This window comes from Labeo rohita, chromosome 3 (genome assembly GCF_022985175.1).
Source record: "Labeo rohita strain BAU-BD-2019 chromosome 3, IGBB_LRoh.1.0, whole genome shotgun sequence".
Classification (NCBI taxonomy): domain Eukaryota; kingdom Metazoa; phylum Chordata; class Actinopteri; order Cypriniformes; family Cyprinidae; genus Labeo; species Labeo rohita.
The window spans coordinates 50,865,179-50,879,000 of NC_066871.1; the positions used below are offsets into that span (position 1 = coordinate 50,865,179).

General features: G+C 40.1%; 1 protein-coding gene and 1 long non-coding RNA gene across 2 annotated transcripts in view; both read left to right on the forward strand.

Moving 5' to 3' along the window:
• LOC127162784 (uncharacterized) overlaps positions 1–10,323 on the forward strand; it is a 569,678-nt gene extending 559,355 nt beyond the window's left edge. Inside the window, exons 5-7 of the mRNA XM_051105629.1 lie at positions 546–857; positions 1,144–1,224; positions 10,124–10,323. Of these exons, the coding sequence (XP_050961586.1) occupies positions 546–857; positions 1,144–1,224; positions 10,124–10,323 (593 nt within the window). The remainder of the gene's footprint in view (positions 1–545; positions 858–1,143; positions 1,225–10,123) is intronic.
• Positions 10,324–10,475: 152 nt separating this feature from the next.
• LOC127161660 (uncharacterized) lies at positions 10,476–10,939 on the forward strand. Its single transcript, XR_007827129.1, has 3 exons — positions 10,476–10,553; positions 10,665–10,745; positions 10,834–10,939. It is a non-coding gene; the product is annotated as an uncharacterized LOC127161660 (long non-coding RNA).
• The last annotated feature ends 2,883 nt before the right edge of the window (positions 10,940–13,822 follow it).

The window sequence follows — 13,822 nt, forward strand, 5'->3', positions numbered from 1 at the left end:
TGAGACAGATGGCGGCGTTGGGGTAGGTTGTAGAGCCGCCTTAAAGGCATTCACTAATTCCATAATGGGGTCGGGTGAAACAGGTGAACCGGTGCTCATTTGGGTGTTGGTTTGGTCTTCTGTCACAGTAACGTAGTGAGCAGACTAGAGACTGTAGTAGAGTGTAAACAAACAGGGTTTTATTGAACAGTTGGAGCAAATCCAGAGAATAATCAAAAAGAGCAATGAGCAAGCGTATCTGAATGTCCTTGTAAATGGAAGTAGATGAAGAGAGTCCGTAGGGTGAATAGTTTGGGTATTCCAGGTGAGCAGCCGGTCTGTAAATCCAAGGTCTGGAGCTAACATACGGGTGTGAACGGTAGACCAGACAATAAAGCAATGGTGGCGTGAGGCTTATAAAGGGTGGAGTTAATTGAAACTAGGTGATGACAATTAGAATTCAGGCGAATGAGAGCAGGTATGGCTTGTTTCAGGTGACACTGCGGTGGCTGTGGTGAACGCCTGACACCATGATGATTGAAACGTGTGTGATTTGTGTGTTTCAGTCTCTTCATCATCCTCACAGACTAAGATCAGTGCAGGCAGCTCTGTGTCTCTCTCCTGTCAGTTGTATTCATTTGCTGGAGTCTCTTGTGATGATTTGATCCGTTATAAGGGAATTCAGCTGTTCTGGGTGAATCAGGCTGGTGTTAAAGTGACAATATCAGACTCCAGATATCAGGAATCAGCTCCAGGATGCTGTATCAAAACTCTGACTACAACACTCCTGAATGAAGATGACAACAGAGAGTGGAGATGTGAAGTTACTCACAGAAATCAAGTCAAGACCTCAGTCACATATACTGTCAAGAGTTCAGGTGAGAAAACAATCTCATCAGTCATTTTAAGTCTTCATAATGTCAGTGACACTAAGGACTATTAGTATCATTGAAGCAGAACAAATAAAGGAACAAAAGCTTCTTTCAGTCTGACAGAAGAGAAACTCAAATCAAATTTAACTGTCCGAGAAGTGCTGCTGTAAATAATGAAGAAATTAAAACTTCACAGCAATAACTAACATTTTATATGATGCGATCATCAAAGTTAAAATATAATTGTCATATTCTACAGTGAGTCATCTGAACTAACATTCATCTTTTACAGCTCAAGATAAAACAACGGCAGCAGTGATTCCAGTCCACATCACAAAATCAACTACAACGACAGCAGTAACTTCTACACAAGGTACAGTCAAAAATAATAATAATAATAATAATAATACTAATAATTTTTTACTGTTGTCAGTTTTACTGAATCCTCTCTTGCCCATGTTATTTAACAAATGCACATAATCACTTAAGTTAAATCGAAAGAGTTGAAATAAAGTGATGAAAATTAAGTGTTATATTATGCATTTTGAGTAAAGGTAAATCTGTTTGTGTTTAATGTTCAAATGTTGTTTCTGGTGTTTTGAGGAGTTTGTGTTGTTGAAGTTTTGTGGTTTTCATTGTGCTGAAGGGTGGAGCTCGTGGTTTGGTTGTAGATGATGACGATGGTGTTTGTTGTTTAATGCAGTGAACATGGAAGTGCTGATGTTAATGCAATGATAAACAGTGTTTTATTTTTTTACTGCATATGATCTGTTAGCTGCATATTTTAACTGAAGTCCGTATGATTAGCTGGTTTTGTGATTTTAAACTGTATACAAAGAGCATCAGTCTGAAAAAAACTAAATATTTCATTTTAATCATAACATTGTCTGGTGAAACAAACCTATACAACTTTTTTTTTTTTAACCTTCAGAGCCTTTGTTCAATGTTCAAAGTTTCTCTACTTATGGATTGTACAATCTTAAAATGCTGGATTATTTTTTCCACCCAAACGCTGGGTTGAGTCTGTTGGTTGATATGCTGGGTTGTTTTTTTTTTCCAGTTTTGGGTAGTTTTTGTGTTACAGTCATTAGTGTCTTGGTCAATGTCACTGACCGCCAAAACTATACACCCCTCCCCCTCCCTCCAACGAAACAACCCAACACAGACTTACTTCAGCTGTTGAGTTACGGTCAGAGCACAGGCTTTTTTTCATCCTCTATAGGAGAGAGCGGTTCTCATCGCCGCCTGATTGTTGCACTTCTTCAGAGAAATAAAGGTCTGTATACATTTTATTTCATTTATAAACTCTTTATTGTGCTGTAAATGATATTATTGTATTATTATTGTACTCAACATACAAGAATGAGATTTCAGTCTGTTAAATGAGTTTCACATGATGGAAATGTAATTTTTCTTCCATAATATAAAACAATTTTATTCATTATAACATTAATTTATTTTGTTGTTAAATTATGTTCTCTAATGTCATTACTGTTTGTTTATGGGCAGGTTATGGAGTCAGTCATAACATCTTTCAACTATGTGTCAAACATGAGGCGACGGCCTGACATTCACAGTTCCCCCGGTGAACAGCAGCCCATCACGACTCAGATTACAGAGAACAGTTGAACACACTTGAATTAAAATGTTTAAATGTTACATTGTATTAAATGATTTTTTTATTTCTAAAATACTCATTAAACAAATTGAATGCATGTAATATTGTAATCTAGTCATTTGGTATCCATAATGTATACAGTAGTCAACATTTGAAGTGGATCAAAAACGTTCAGCAAAGTTGTCCTAAGACAAGACCAGGTACTGTTTTAGTTTCAGGACAACTTTTGACCTTATTGTAAAAAAATGACCAAACTGTATTGTACCCCCGGTTTCACAGAGAAGGCTTAAGCCTAGTCCCAGACTAAAATGTAAATGTTTAAGAGGTTTCAACTGAAAGAAACTTGTACATACTGATCTTTTGAAAATATCAGTGCCTTTGTTTTGTGTCAAGATGCACCCAGTAATGTTCCCTTTCGAGGAACTCGAACTGCGTCCTCTAGGGGCGCTAGGGGGAACGCTGTCTGCGTGACCCGTGTCTGAAGTCTACATACAAAAACATCAACAGAGTTGGCTGGCGACAGCCTATGACGTCACTTCCGGCGCGACTCGTCGTGATAAGGAGCAAGCACTCTTTGCTCCCGTGGAGTTTATTGCGCTCTTTGCTTGTCTCTTGCGAGAAACAAGCACGCTTTGATACCCGCACCTTTCATACGTTCCTTATATGGTGAGGATAAAGCGAATATCAACTCTCGAGGGAGTTGAACGAGATCACCGCATTTATTGCTTGTTGAGAGAGGCAGACGCGCTCTCATACTCGCTTACACAGGGCTCTAATAGACACATGGACCTAGGCCACCTGGCTGTGACCCTCTATCTGCGTCCTGCCCTGAAGGGCCTTCTGTTTCTGGATTTCCACCCTTTTTCATACAGACCTATTCTCATGCCATTTGGTGATCTAGCGAGTCGCCCTTCCGAGGAGTGGGTTTGATCACGCTATGTTTCGCCATCTTATGAATCAGAGTCGTTTCTGCGGAAACTCTCTGGTGCTCCAAGGAGCCTTTTGGACACATTGTGGCCCTTGTTCTCGAGGTCCTGCGGGCCTTGATAGAGCGGGGCCCTATGCTTTCCATTGAGATGGTAAGCACAGGTCTGTGTGGGGTAAGAATGGTTTATGCCTCCTTAAGAGAATACCTGAAACATAGCCCGAGGGCTGGGAATCCTACTGCTCTCTGTGCAGTCTTATAGAGGTGACTCCCAGTCATATCTCATCTGTATCTCTTCCTAGGCCTCCTTTACAGGGCTCGGATGGGTGAGTACGATCCTTTATCATGTGTCTAGTCTCCTTTTGCTGTATGTTCGGACCTGTCTCTTGTGTTTTCTGTTCTCTGTTTTTTAAGCAGGTCCTCTTCGAGGTCGCCCCTCCGAGGAGCGGGCTTGGTCACGCTATGTTTCAGCATTTTACGAGTGCTCCGAGGAGCCTTTTGTTATGTTCTCGGCCCTTGCACAGAACAGCCTGAGGGCTGGGGATGTTACTGCTTTCTGTGCAGCTTTATAGAGGTGGCCCCCAGTCATATCTGTCCCCTGCATCCTTTCCTGGGCAGGGTGCGACGAGGCTCCCCTTTCTGCGGGAAGGGTTTGCTAGAACTCGTTCCCCCTCTGGGGGGAATCAGGCATCCCTCCCGTCTTTCGGGAGTAGAAGCCTGTTCTGATATGCCACTTTGTGGTTAGATGTATCAGGTCTTTGGCAGTATTATTAGACAGCTGGCTGCGGCCGCTGTATGCTTGGTGCAGAATGCTCCCCTCCCTTCGAGGGTTTGCTTGAGCACTGCCCTATTGGCCAACTGAGGTTCGCCCTTACTGCCTCCCCCCCTTAGGCCAATGGAACTGTTCGCCGGGATCTGATCTCATCTAAGGCTCCTGTACAGGGCACGAATGATGCTCCCCTCTCTACGGAAAGGGTCTCTGAGCTCTTCCCCCCTGGGGGGATCAGTGGCTCCTCCTGTGTCGGGGGTAGAAGCCTGTCCCGATACACTGCCTTCCCTGAGTGTATCGGCTCTATGGCAGTTTAATTGACAGATAGCTGCGGCTACTGTCTGTTTGGCATATTCTGCTCCCCTCTCTTTGAGGGTTTTGCTTTTAGCATTGCCTGTTTGGGTGGCTGAGATGCGCCCTTACTGCCTTCCCCTTAGAGCCTTGTTAAGCCGGCAGTGCTCCCCTCACCCTGAGGGTCGTCTTATTCCACCGTTTCTCAACGTTATGTCTAAAATCCATTCTTATGGTAAGGCCCACACGAACCTTTGGGCGCTTTCTCAAATCCATGTATATGGTAAGTGCACACGTTAACCTTTGGGCACTTTTCTAAAATCCACGCTGTGGTATGGAAGGCACCAGTGTTCTGCGTCCATTCTAAAATCCTTTATGGTAGGGATTCACGCGCTATGGTCTTTCTCGAGATGGTCTAAAACCCGGTTGTCTCGGGTCCCTCTCCAGAGCTTCTGCCAGGCTAAAAAAACGGTATTACGCGCCCTAGTTCCGGTGCACATCTTATTCTCGCTCAACCGGGTTGAGCAGGGAGTTACCACTTGCGTTCTGTGTTACGACTTCTGAGGGAGTCGTGGAGGGCTGCAGTAGCTCCTGTGTGACAGGCCAACCTGGGTATCCTGGGCTTCTGGCCGTATCCCCTTAAAGGAATACTTTGGTTTCCAAGCTTGGGCTCTACCCCGGGCCGGTATAAGTTTGGGTATGCAGCCTAAGCTCTGGCCGTAGGGGATATGTCACTGACAGCCGTCACTTTATCCCAGGGGCGACTCCCTTAAGGCCTAGGGAGTTGGTACTTAGTGCCTGTCTCTCCAAAGTCAGGCACTCCCCTCAGCATGGCAGCGTGGGTATAACCGTTTCCCCTAGTGCCCCCTAGAGGACGCAGTTCGAGTTCCTCGAAAGGTAACATCTCAGGTTACGTATGTAACCCTGGTTCCCTGATAAGGGAACGAGACACTGCATCCCCAGGCTCGGGGCCATGCTTCAGGATGTGAGCTTCAGACGAAGAAGTGACCATCCTGCTCTACCGGCGTCCTTTTATACTGTAATCACGCCGGTAGTGACGCACCGGCAGCGACGAGTCGCGCCGGAAGTGACGTCATAGGCTGTCGCCGGCCAACTCTGTTGATGTTTTTGTATGTACACTTCAGACACGGGTCACGCAGACGGCGTTCCCCCTAGCACCCTCTAGAGGACACACTGTCTCCTTCCCTTCTCAGGGAACCAGGGTTACATACGTAACCTGAGACGTTTTTTCTAAGGCATGTTAATGAAAAATACTTAAATGTCCTTATTGAACTATGGCCTAATCCTGGTGTGAAGTTGTTTGTTTAATATTCATTGTATTCTATTTTTGCATGTTTCTGTCAAGGACTTTTATTTTGGAGTTGTGTCCTCTGAGAAGGAGGGTCTTGTAATGTGAAGGAGGAGAGTAGAGTAGAGTAGAGTGTGGCGGATCAGAGACTGGTGTTGTTCACTTCCCCACTTCTAGGACTTTGCTCAATAAAAATGACTAGTCGTCGTTATTTTCAAGTCCATTGTCTTTATTTACATCCACCCACGGGCAGCTGAAACCCCACACCTTACACTGGCTTAGTCTAAATCCTGTCTGTGAAACCAGGCCGTAAGTTCTCAAACTTTCACTAGCACCAACATTAAACAGGACTGAAAGTTTTCTTTTAAAATCTTGAATGCAAGTTTGACTAAATTAATTAATTAAAAAAAAAGAACTCCAGATGAACTTGCTGGGAAGTGCTGTCTGTCAGTGTCCCAGAAGCTCTTCATCAGCGGTAAACTTCAAATGTCATGAATGTCAGAACAGCATCTGTCCACAGTATGTGTGAATGGAAATATTCCAAAGAGGTAGGGAAGTCAGAAAAAAATCCTTGAGGAAAGAAAAAAAAAAACAGAAGAACAATTGTTATAGAACATTATAAATGGTTTAGTTGAGTGAAAGCAATATACAGTTACAGTCCAAAGTTATGTTAATGTTAATTTAAGCAGTAAGAGGGTAGAGGGGTAGAATCATAAGAAAATGCAATTTCTGCTCTGATGAAGCAGTTTATTCTGCAAGGTGTATGTAAACTTGTGAGCACATCTGAATCACCTAAGAGGTGAATTCCCTCAATCATCAGGGCAACATCGTAGTTGTCAGGCGTCGTGTGCAGGAAGGAGGAGTAGGGACAAGGAAATTATGAAATCATGGATCGGGGAGTTCAGGGAGTCATGGTGGATCAGGGAGCTCGGGGAGCCATGGCCGAGTACACAGTTCATGAGGGTAGCCCCCCCAAAAAACACGCACCAGCTCAGCTGGTTTGCTAGCTCGAGGAAATCCTCCACATACCGTTCCAACATTCAAACAAGGTAACAGGAACAGCAGGGAAACCACACACAAACATGACGTAACTAACATAATTGACATTAGCGACAGTATATGAATGACAATACAAGAACAGACAATGAACACGGAACTGAATCAATCTTATATAGGACAGCTGATTAGACAAGGACAGGTGTGAGTGATTAACCAATGACGTAATAACTAGAAACGGAACAGGAAAAACCAAATAAGGACACAGGAGGGAAAAACCAAACAAAACAGTCCACAGGGGTGTGTGAAGTTAGTAGTGCTGGGAGATGTTCCTTCACATTTTCCACAAACACCAGAATTACTGACTACACCACTGACACTAGGCTTTGAAAATAGATAACATTTTACAAACATTTTTTTTTCTACTTTACATGGTTAAGAAAGGTACCTTCATTTACTTCTCATCTTGCCGTGTAAGCTACTCTTGCACATTTTCATGAAGAATGTTCCTGTATTTACCATGGCTGGCACAACAAAGCTGAACCCCCTTCCTTGGGTTTGTTACCTGTAAAATATATGATGATTAGTGGTGGATCTGTAAATGTACAGGTGGGAATATATTACTCGCAAATGGAAAAGATTCAACTCATTTAAAATCCATAGGTTTAGTGACTTAATTTCACTTTTAGCTGGTAATGTGTGATCAGGGTGAGCTGACTGGACAACAATTCATTACAAAACTGTAACACCATGCCAGCAGAGGGAGTCCTCACCCGAGTACTGACTGTTTGCTCCCTCTGCTGCTTTTTTTCCTGTTTTGGACTATTTAGACGCCATCCAGGTGTTCCTTCCTTGCGAAGTATTGCCAGTCTGATCTGTCTTACCGAGCGTTCATTCACACTGTCTGCCTGATTACCTGTTGCCGTCTCTGTTTTGTTTCTGTTTCACGAGTATTCGGATTATCCCTTGAATTGTTTGCCTGCTGGACTGATTATACGGTTTGACCCCTTTTTTGTCCCCTCACTATCGCTATTTGGTTTGCCCCTCTGTTTTGGCTGCTCTGTTGGACTGTCACCTCATTACCGACCTCCTGCCTGTTATTTCTACTCAGCTGTTTGGATCACCTTTATGCTCTGTACGCCTGTGAACTGTCTTCCCGTTACCGACCCCTTGCCTGCTCACTTGTGCCTTGTTGTTTTGAATAAACTACCGCATATGGATTCTACCTCTGCCTCCGAGTCTGCATTACAAAAACTAACATCACCTCTTCAGTACTGGTCTGTTTCCACACTGTATCTTCAGTAACAAATCTTTACTGATCCTGCAGAATAAACTCTAGATAACTACAAAAATATTACATATTACAAACACAAACCACTCTTCATATGCAAAAATAAAAAAAAACAACATTATTTCTAGAGGTGGCTGATATATAGAATATTAATGGTGATTATAATATTATAAGAGATCGAGGGAGTGCAACTGCACCATGTGTCGGCACACTGTCCACAAGGCTGTTGACGCAGACACAAGATCGGATCTTTGAATTTTGTTTAGTAGCATTGAATTGAATTTTAAATTATTTAAAATAAAACAGTATTTTCAGCAGCCAAATTTCTTGGTCCACACACGTGATCACTTTTCATCTTTCATAGTTTTAGTCTAGTTGTAGTCTATGAAACTATGTATTTTTGTCAAATTTTAGTCATTACTTTTAATCAAACTACAGTTACTAACATTTATTTTGGTAGCTAGTTTAGTCTTCAAACAAATGATCATTAATTCTTTAGACCAAATTAAAGCTTATGATAAATTTGAATCAAGGATTGAATTTGGGAAAACTTGAATACATTATGACAATTTTCTTTTTTGGGTGAACTATCCCTTTAACAGTATAGAAAACACAGTACTTATTATACTTGAAGACATGTAATACTGACACACATTCAGTTTTTACCCACCTGTTTACGTTCACTTAAGCCATAACTTACATAATGTACGTGAGATACTCATTTGAACTACTCTGTGTGCATTTTATCACTGTCCGGTCATCCTCAAATAATGTAGATGATGACGATGAAACAGCCATTAAAGCCTTTGTCCAATTTACAGTTTCTCTACTTCAGAGATTTAATTATAGATTTTAGTAGGAACTACTTTGTGTGGAACCACTTGACTCTGTTTTGCTTTGTTTTGTTTGTTTAATGACTGTTACAAAAATAAATAAATAAATAAATAAATAAAAATCACTTGTTTTAGATTTGTGCTGATTTGTGCAAATGAAACAGGAAAACGGCTCGAGGGGGAAATTGGTTTTGTAGAAACCACCATGTTGGCTACTTCCTACAACTGAGTTCTTACAGCAAACGTTATGTGCTGTGAAAACACCTAATGCATTATTAGTTAATTATTAGTTATTAGCTTTACAAAAAAAAAAAAGATAAAACCCTTGACAGCCCATTATTAATATTTTATCCCATTATATCACACACATGATTTATAAAACTCTACTCTTCAGTTTGTCATTGTGAAATAGTAATGATCAAAGATATATAATGCATAAAAATACTTTAAAATCCTACATGGTTCATACAGGCCCTAATTGTTATGAATCTGGTCGGTGACCTGTGGTCCGCTCACCACCAGATGTCGCTCTCGCTCCATCATTTCACACAGACTGTTGTATTACATCCCAGACTCCATCTCCCGTCATGCAGCGCGCCGATTGGGTCAGCACCTGGGACCAATCAGGCACGCTATAAAAGCCCCATGCTTTACCCCATGCAAGTCACGGAGTATTGTTGTTGTTGTGTTCATTGTTAGCGTTCCTAGTTTCCTAGTTTCCCAGTTCCCGAGTTCCTAGTTCCCTGTGTTTAGTTCCCTCGCCTGGCCATCACGTCTCGACTATCTCGCTGCCTGCCTACTGGACTCTTGCTCATTTTCTTGGATTATTCTCTACGTCTTGCCTGTGATATACCTCTTTGCTACTGTTTGACCCTGCCTGTACGACCATGTTTTTGTCTCGTCCTATTAATAAAAGCTTGCAGATGGATCCGCTCGCCTCTCGTCTCACTCACTCCGTTACTCTAATAGACTATACTATTCCATAAATCAGAATAACCTATTATGACCCATGTAGGAGTAATTATAATAATCAATAAAGTCATTAATTCAGGACAAGCTGAAGGTTTGTGGTTTCATTTTCATATAAAGAAGACATGAATTATACAGTAACACGTCTCTTCACATCAACTGCCACTGAAACACTGATGATGAAACACAAACCGTGTCATGTAATGATCAAGTATGTAAATATGATGTTGTTGTCCTACAGTATTATGATCTGAATGTTCATCTTCTGCAGCTCCAGTCACTTCAACACTGATTCCAGTCAGCAGATCAAACTCTGAGACGACTTCAAGACAAACTACAGCAGCAGCTCCTACACAAGGTTCATCATCACTGACACACATCAGCATGTCACATGTCACACTTTACACACACATATCTATAAATGAGAAAGAGATCACATTGGACAGAAAGATTCTTTTAAAGTGTCATTAGATTAATTTTTGGTAAATGGCAACCATCAGTTTCCTCCTGACACCTTGAGATTGAAATAACATGATAATAGATGATGGACTCATGAAGCAGCACAAGTTCATTTATAATTTCTGTGATGTGAAGCTCAAGTATGATGTGATGATGATGATGATGATGTTTGGTTTATATGTCCATTATCACAGATCCAGCACAAACTGAAGACAGTAGGACTGATGGATCAATATTCAGAGGTACAACACGTCTTTGCACTGTTTGTTGTTTTATACCTTTGATTTCTTTTCTGTTTTCACAGATTAAGTCTGTTTTTTTTCTCTTGATTGTGTCTCTCATCTTTCCTGCAGTGATTGTGATTATTGTTGAGTTTGCAGTGTTTGCTGCTCCTACTGTGATTCTTCTTCAGATCATCTGTGCAAGAAGAGCTGGTGAGTTTTTGAGATGATTCACATTGATCTGGAACAAAGTCTTTAGTCATGAGAGCTCAGTAAATGCTTTTGTTGAATTTTTTTGCAGGGATGAAGAACTTACAGCACTGAGAGGAAATAGTGAATAAAATACTCTCTACTAATAAAAGGCCAAATTACAGCAAAATGTATCTTCATCTCAGTGATGTTATGAATATTTGCAGCTTTCAAGGATATTTGCCATTTTCTAAACTTGATTCATCTTAATGTGTTTTTTTTTTTTTTAATAAATTCACTGATCATTTCAATTCATAGACAAATCCTTACTTATAAAAATATATGAATTCACATACATCATGCAGTGACTTTTTTTTTTGTAAAATACCATATGCATGAATATAAATTCACAAATTCTTTTCAATTTCATATTGCATTTATGGTCACATGTTTTATCATTTGACACTGTAAGAGGCATTTTTGTCCTCACTTTACATTGTCATGTATGTGTGTGTCCAGTAGGGGTCACTCTAGGGTAATTGTTGACAGAATATAGGTGGGAACTTTCCCTCAGGTAACAGGTGTTAACATTCAAAAACAAGTTGGAAATGGAAGGAAAAACTTTGGAAGTAGGAAGGAGGACACAATAATATCTAGACTCTGTATTGATCACACAGCTCTTAATCAGTCATTATTTATTTATTATTACATTGTGAAGCATATGAAAAAAAAATAATGTGATTAATAGAAGAATTAAGTTTGCTGAATATTGAAAATATAACAATTAAGTGAATACTAAAGAATGTGCAGTGAAATATAAGGTCTATTATGCAATTAATTATTTGAAAGCAATAGGTATAATAGAATTTGATCACATCACATAATGAAGCATAAAAAGAATTGTATCTTTATTTAATACTACTTTAGTTTATTATTATTATTATTATTATTATTATTATTATTATTATTATTATTATTATTATTATTATTATATAGTGTCAGTAATAGCCATCATGCTCCAGTCCAGTAGGTGGAGGAAATGCACCTTCTAAGTAGGTTTGCCAACCGCCATTAAAAAGAAAAGAAGAAGAAAGTAACGCGTTAAACATCTACAGTTTGAGGGAATTACTCTGGAACAAGTAAATGAAAAACTTAAGGGTCAAGTTGTAGAGGCTAAATATTGAAATATTAGAAAAGGTAATGGGAAATTAGAAAGTGATATGGTGTGGAGATTTTAATGCATATAATACTTTATAATGAAGTGATAATACTGATCATAATGGTAAGATGATAGAAGAAATGATTGATTTGAAGGGTTTGATATGTATGAATGATGGTAGAGCTACTACTATAGACATATAGACATTTATGATGAAAAATGATGTGAGGTATTGTATAACACAGCTGAAGAAATGAATGGAAAAAGTTAAGGAATAAAAATGAAGAAATCAGTTCAATTGTGGACAGAATTATGTAGCAAAGCAATTCAAGAGAGAAATAAGGCTTTTAAAAAGGTTAAGAAGACGTACATATTTGATAACTACATTTTATATAAAAAAGCACAAGCCAATGTGAGAACAGTAACTCAAGCTGCTAAAAAGAGCAACTGTGATTAAGTTATTGTGATTCTAGATGTTAGTGAAGTGTGTGTATGATCAGAAAGATGAGTGAGTTTAAAAGAAACGTTGGTAAACCTATTCTGAGTAATGGAGAAAGAACAGCTGTGACTAATGAAGAAAAGGCAGAAATGTTAGCAGAGGTATATGCTACATGTTACATGTTAGAAAGGAAAGGGATCATTTCACCATATCAGAGTGACTTTAGTAAAGGGTGAAGTACAATAGATGCTGCCTTGTGTTTAGAGACAGAAATAAGAAAGACTCAAGTCAGCAAAGAAGTGGTAGTAGGTATTTTTTGATATTGAAAAAGCTTATGACATGCTTTGGAATGAAGGATTGTTAATAACGTTGAAACAAATAGGGATTGTAGGCAGAATGTTTAACTGGATACATTTTTTTTTTTTTTTTTTTTTTGCTTAATAGAACTGGGCTGCATTTCCCGAAACCTTCTTAACACTACGTTGTTCTTAAATTACACCTTAAGCTGCACCTTATCATTAATATGTGTTTCCTGAAACATTCTTAGTTAAGTTTATCTTCTGTAAGTCATACTTTCGTAAGGTTGCTCTGGATCACTCTTAGCTAAACCTGATCACTGTTGACAGTTCACTCCACTAGTGGCCACCACTGTGCAAAAAGCTTCTTTACATGTAAGTTTATATGAAATTTAGTTCGTAACATTGTTAGAAGTCAACACTTCATTATATTAATAGTTTGTGTTTAATCAAATCAGTGTTTATTCAAACAAAAACACTCCACATAATTGAAAATAAACATGAAAGGTCTGTTTTCCTGGAACCTGTAGTCACTGGGTTGGTGATTGTTCATGTGTAATGTAATTAAATTGTTTGAATAAAAAGATAACACAACATTTCACTGTACTGAGCATCATAATCAAGCTTACCTTGACCTGGCAATATGATTGGAACTGAAATGTTTGGCCTTTGAAATGTTGTTTCAGACAAAACATACTGCTTTTCCAGAATCTGGAGCTTTGCCTTCTTCATCTCCAGCATGGACTGGACAAGGTTGTTGGCCTCTTGTAACCCCTGCTCGATTCCCCACAGCACTTCCAGCTTTTCTTTTTCAAGCTCCACCAGTTCTTCACTGCAGTTACATCAGATAGAAGGACGTTTTCTGGAGTCACTCCCAGATTTCTGGTGCTGGACCTCAGTGGAGGCCAATGAAGGTGCAGACAGGTGTGGTGACGCCGGTGCTGGAGAAACACTGTCACTGCTGGTGGGGGAAGAGAGCAAGGAATCAAGGATGGTGTGATCTGAGAGCATGGAGTGGTATCCACACCTGCTGTCAGATCTAAACCCCCTGAGATACCCTGTGAGGCTGCTTCTCCAAGGATTGTCAGGGTCTTTTCCTCATCAGGGGTGAGTGCAGGCACAGATCTGGTTCACCACCTGTTCTTGTCCGGTCTCTCTGTACTGCAGCACCTCTTGCTTTGGCTGCACTAGCAAAATCATGCCACTT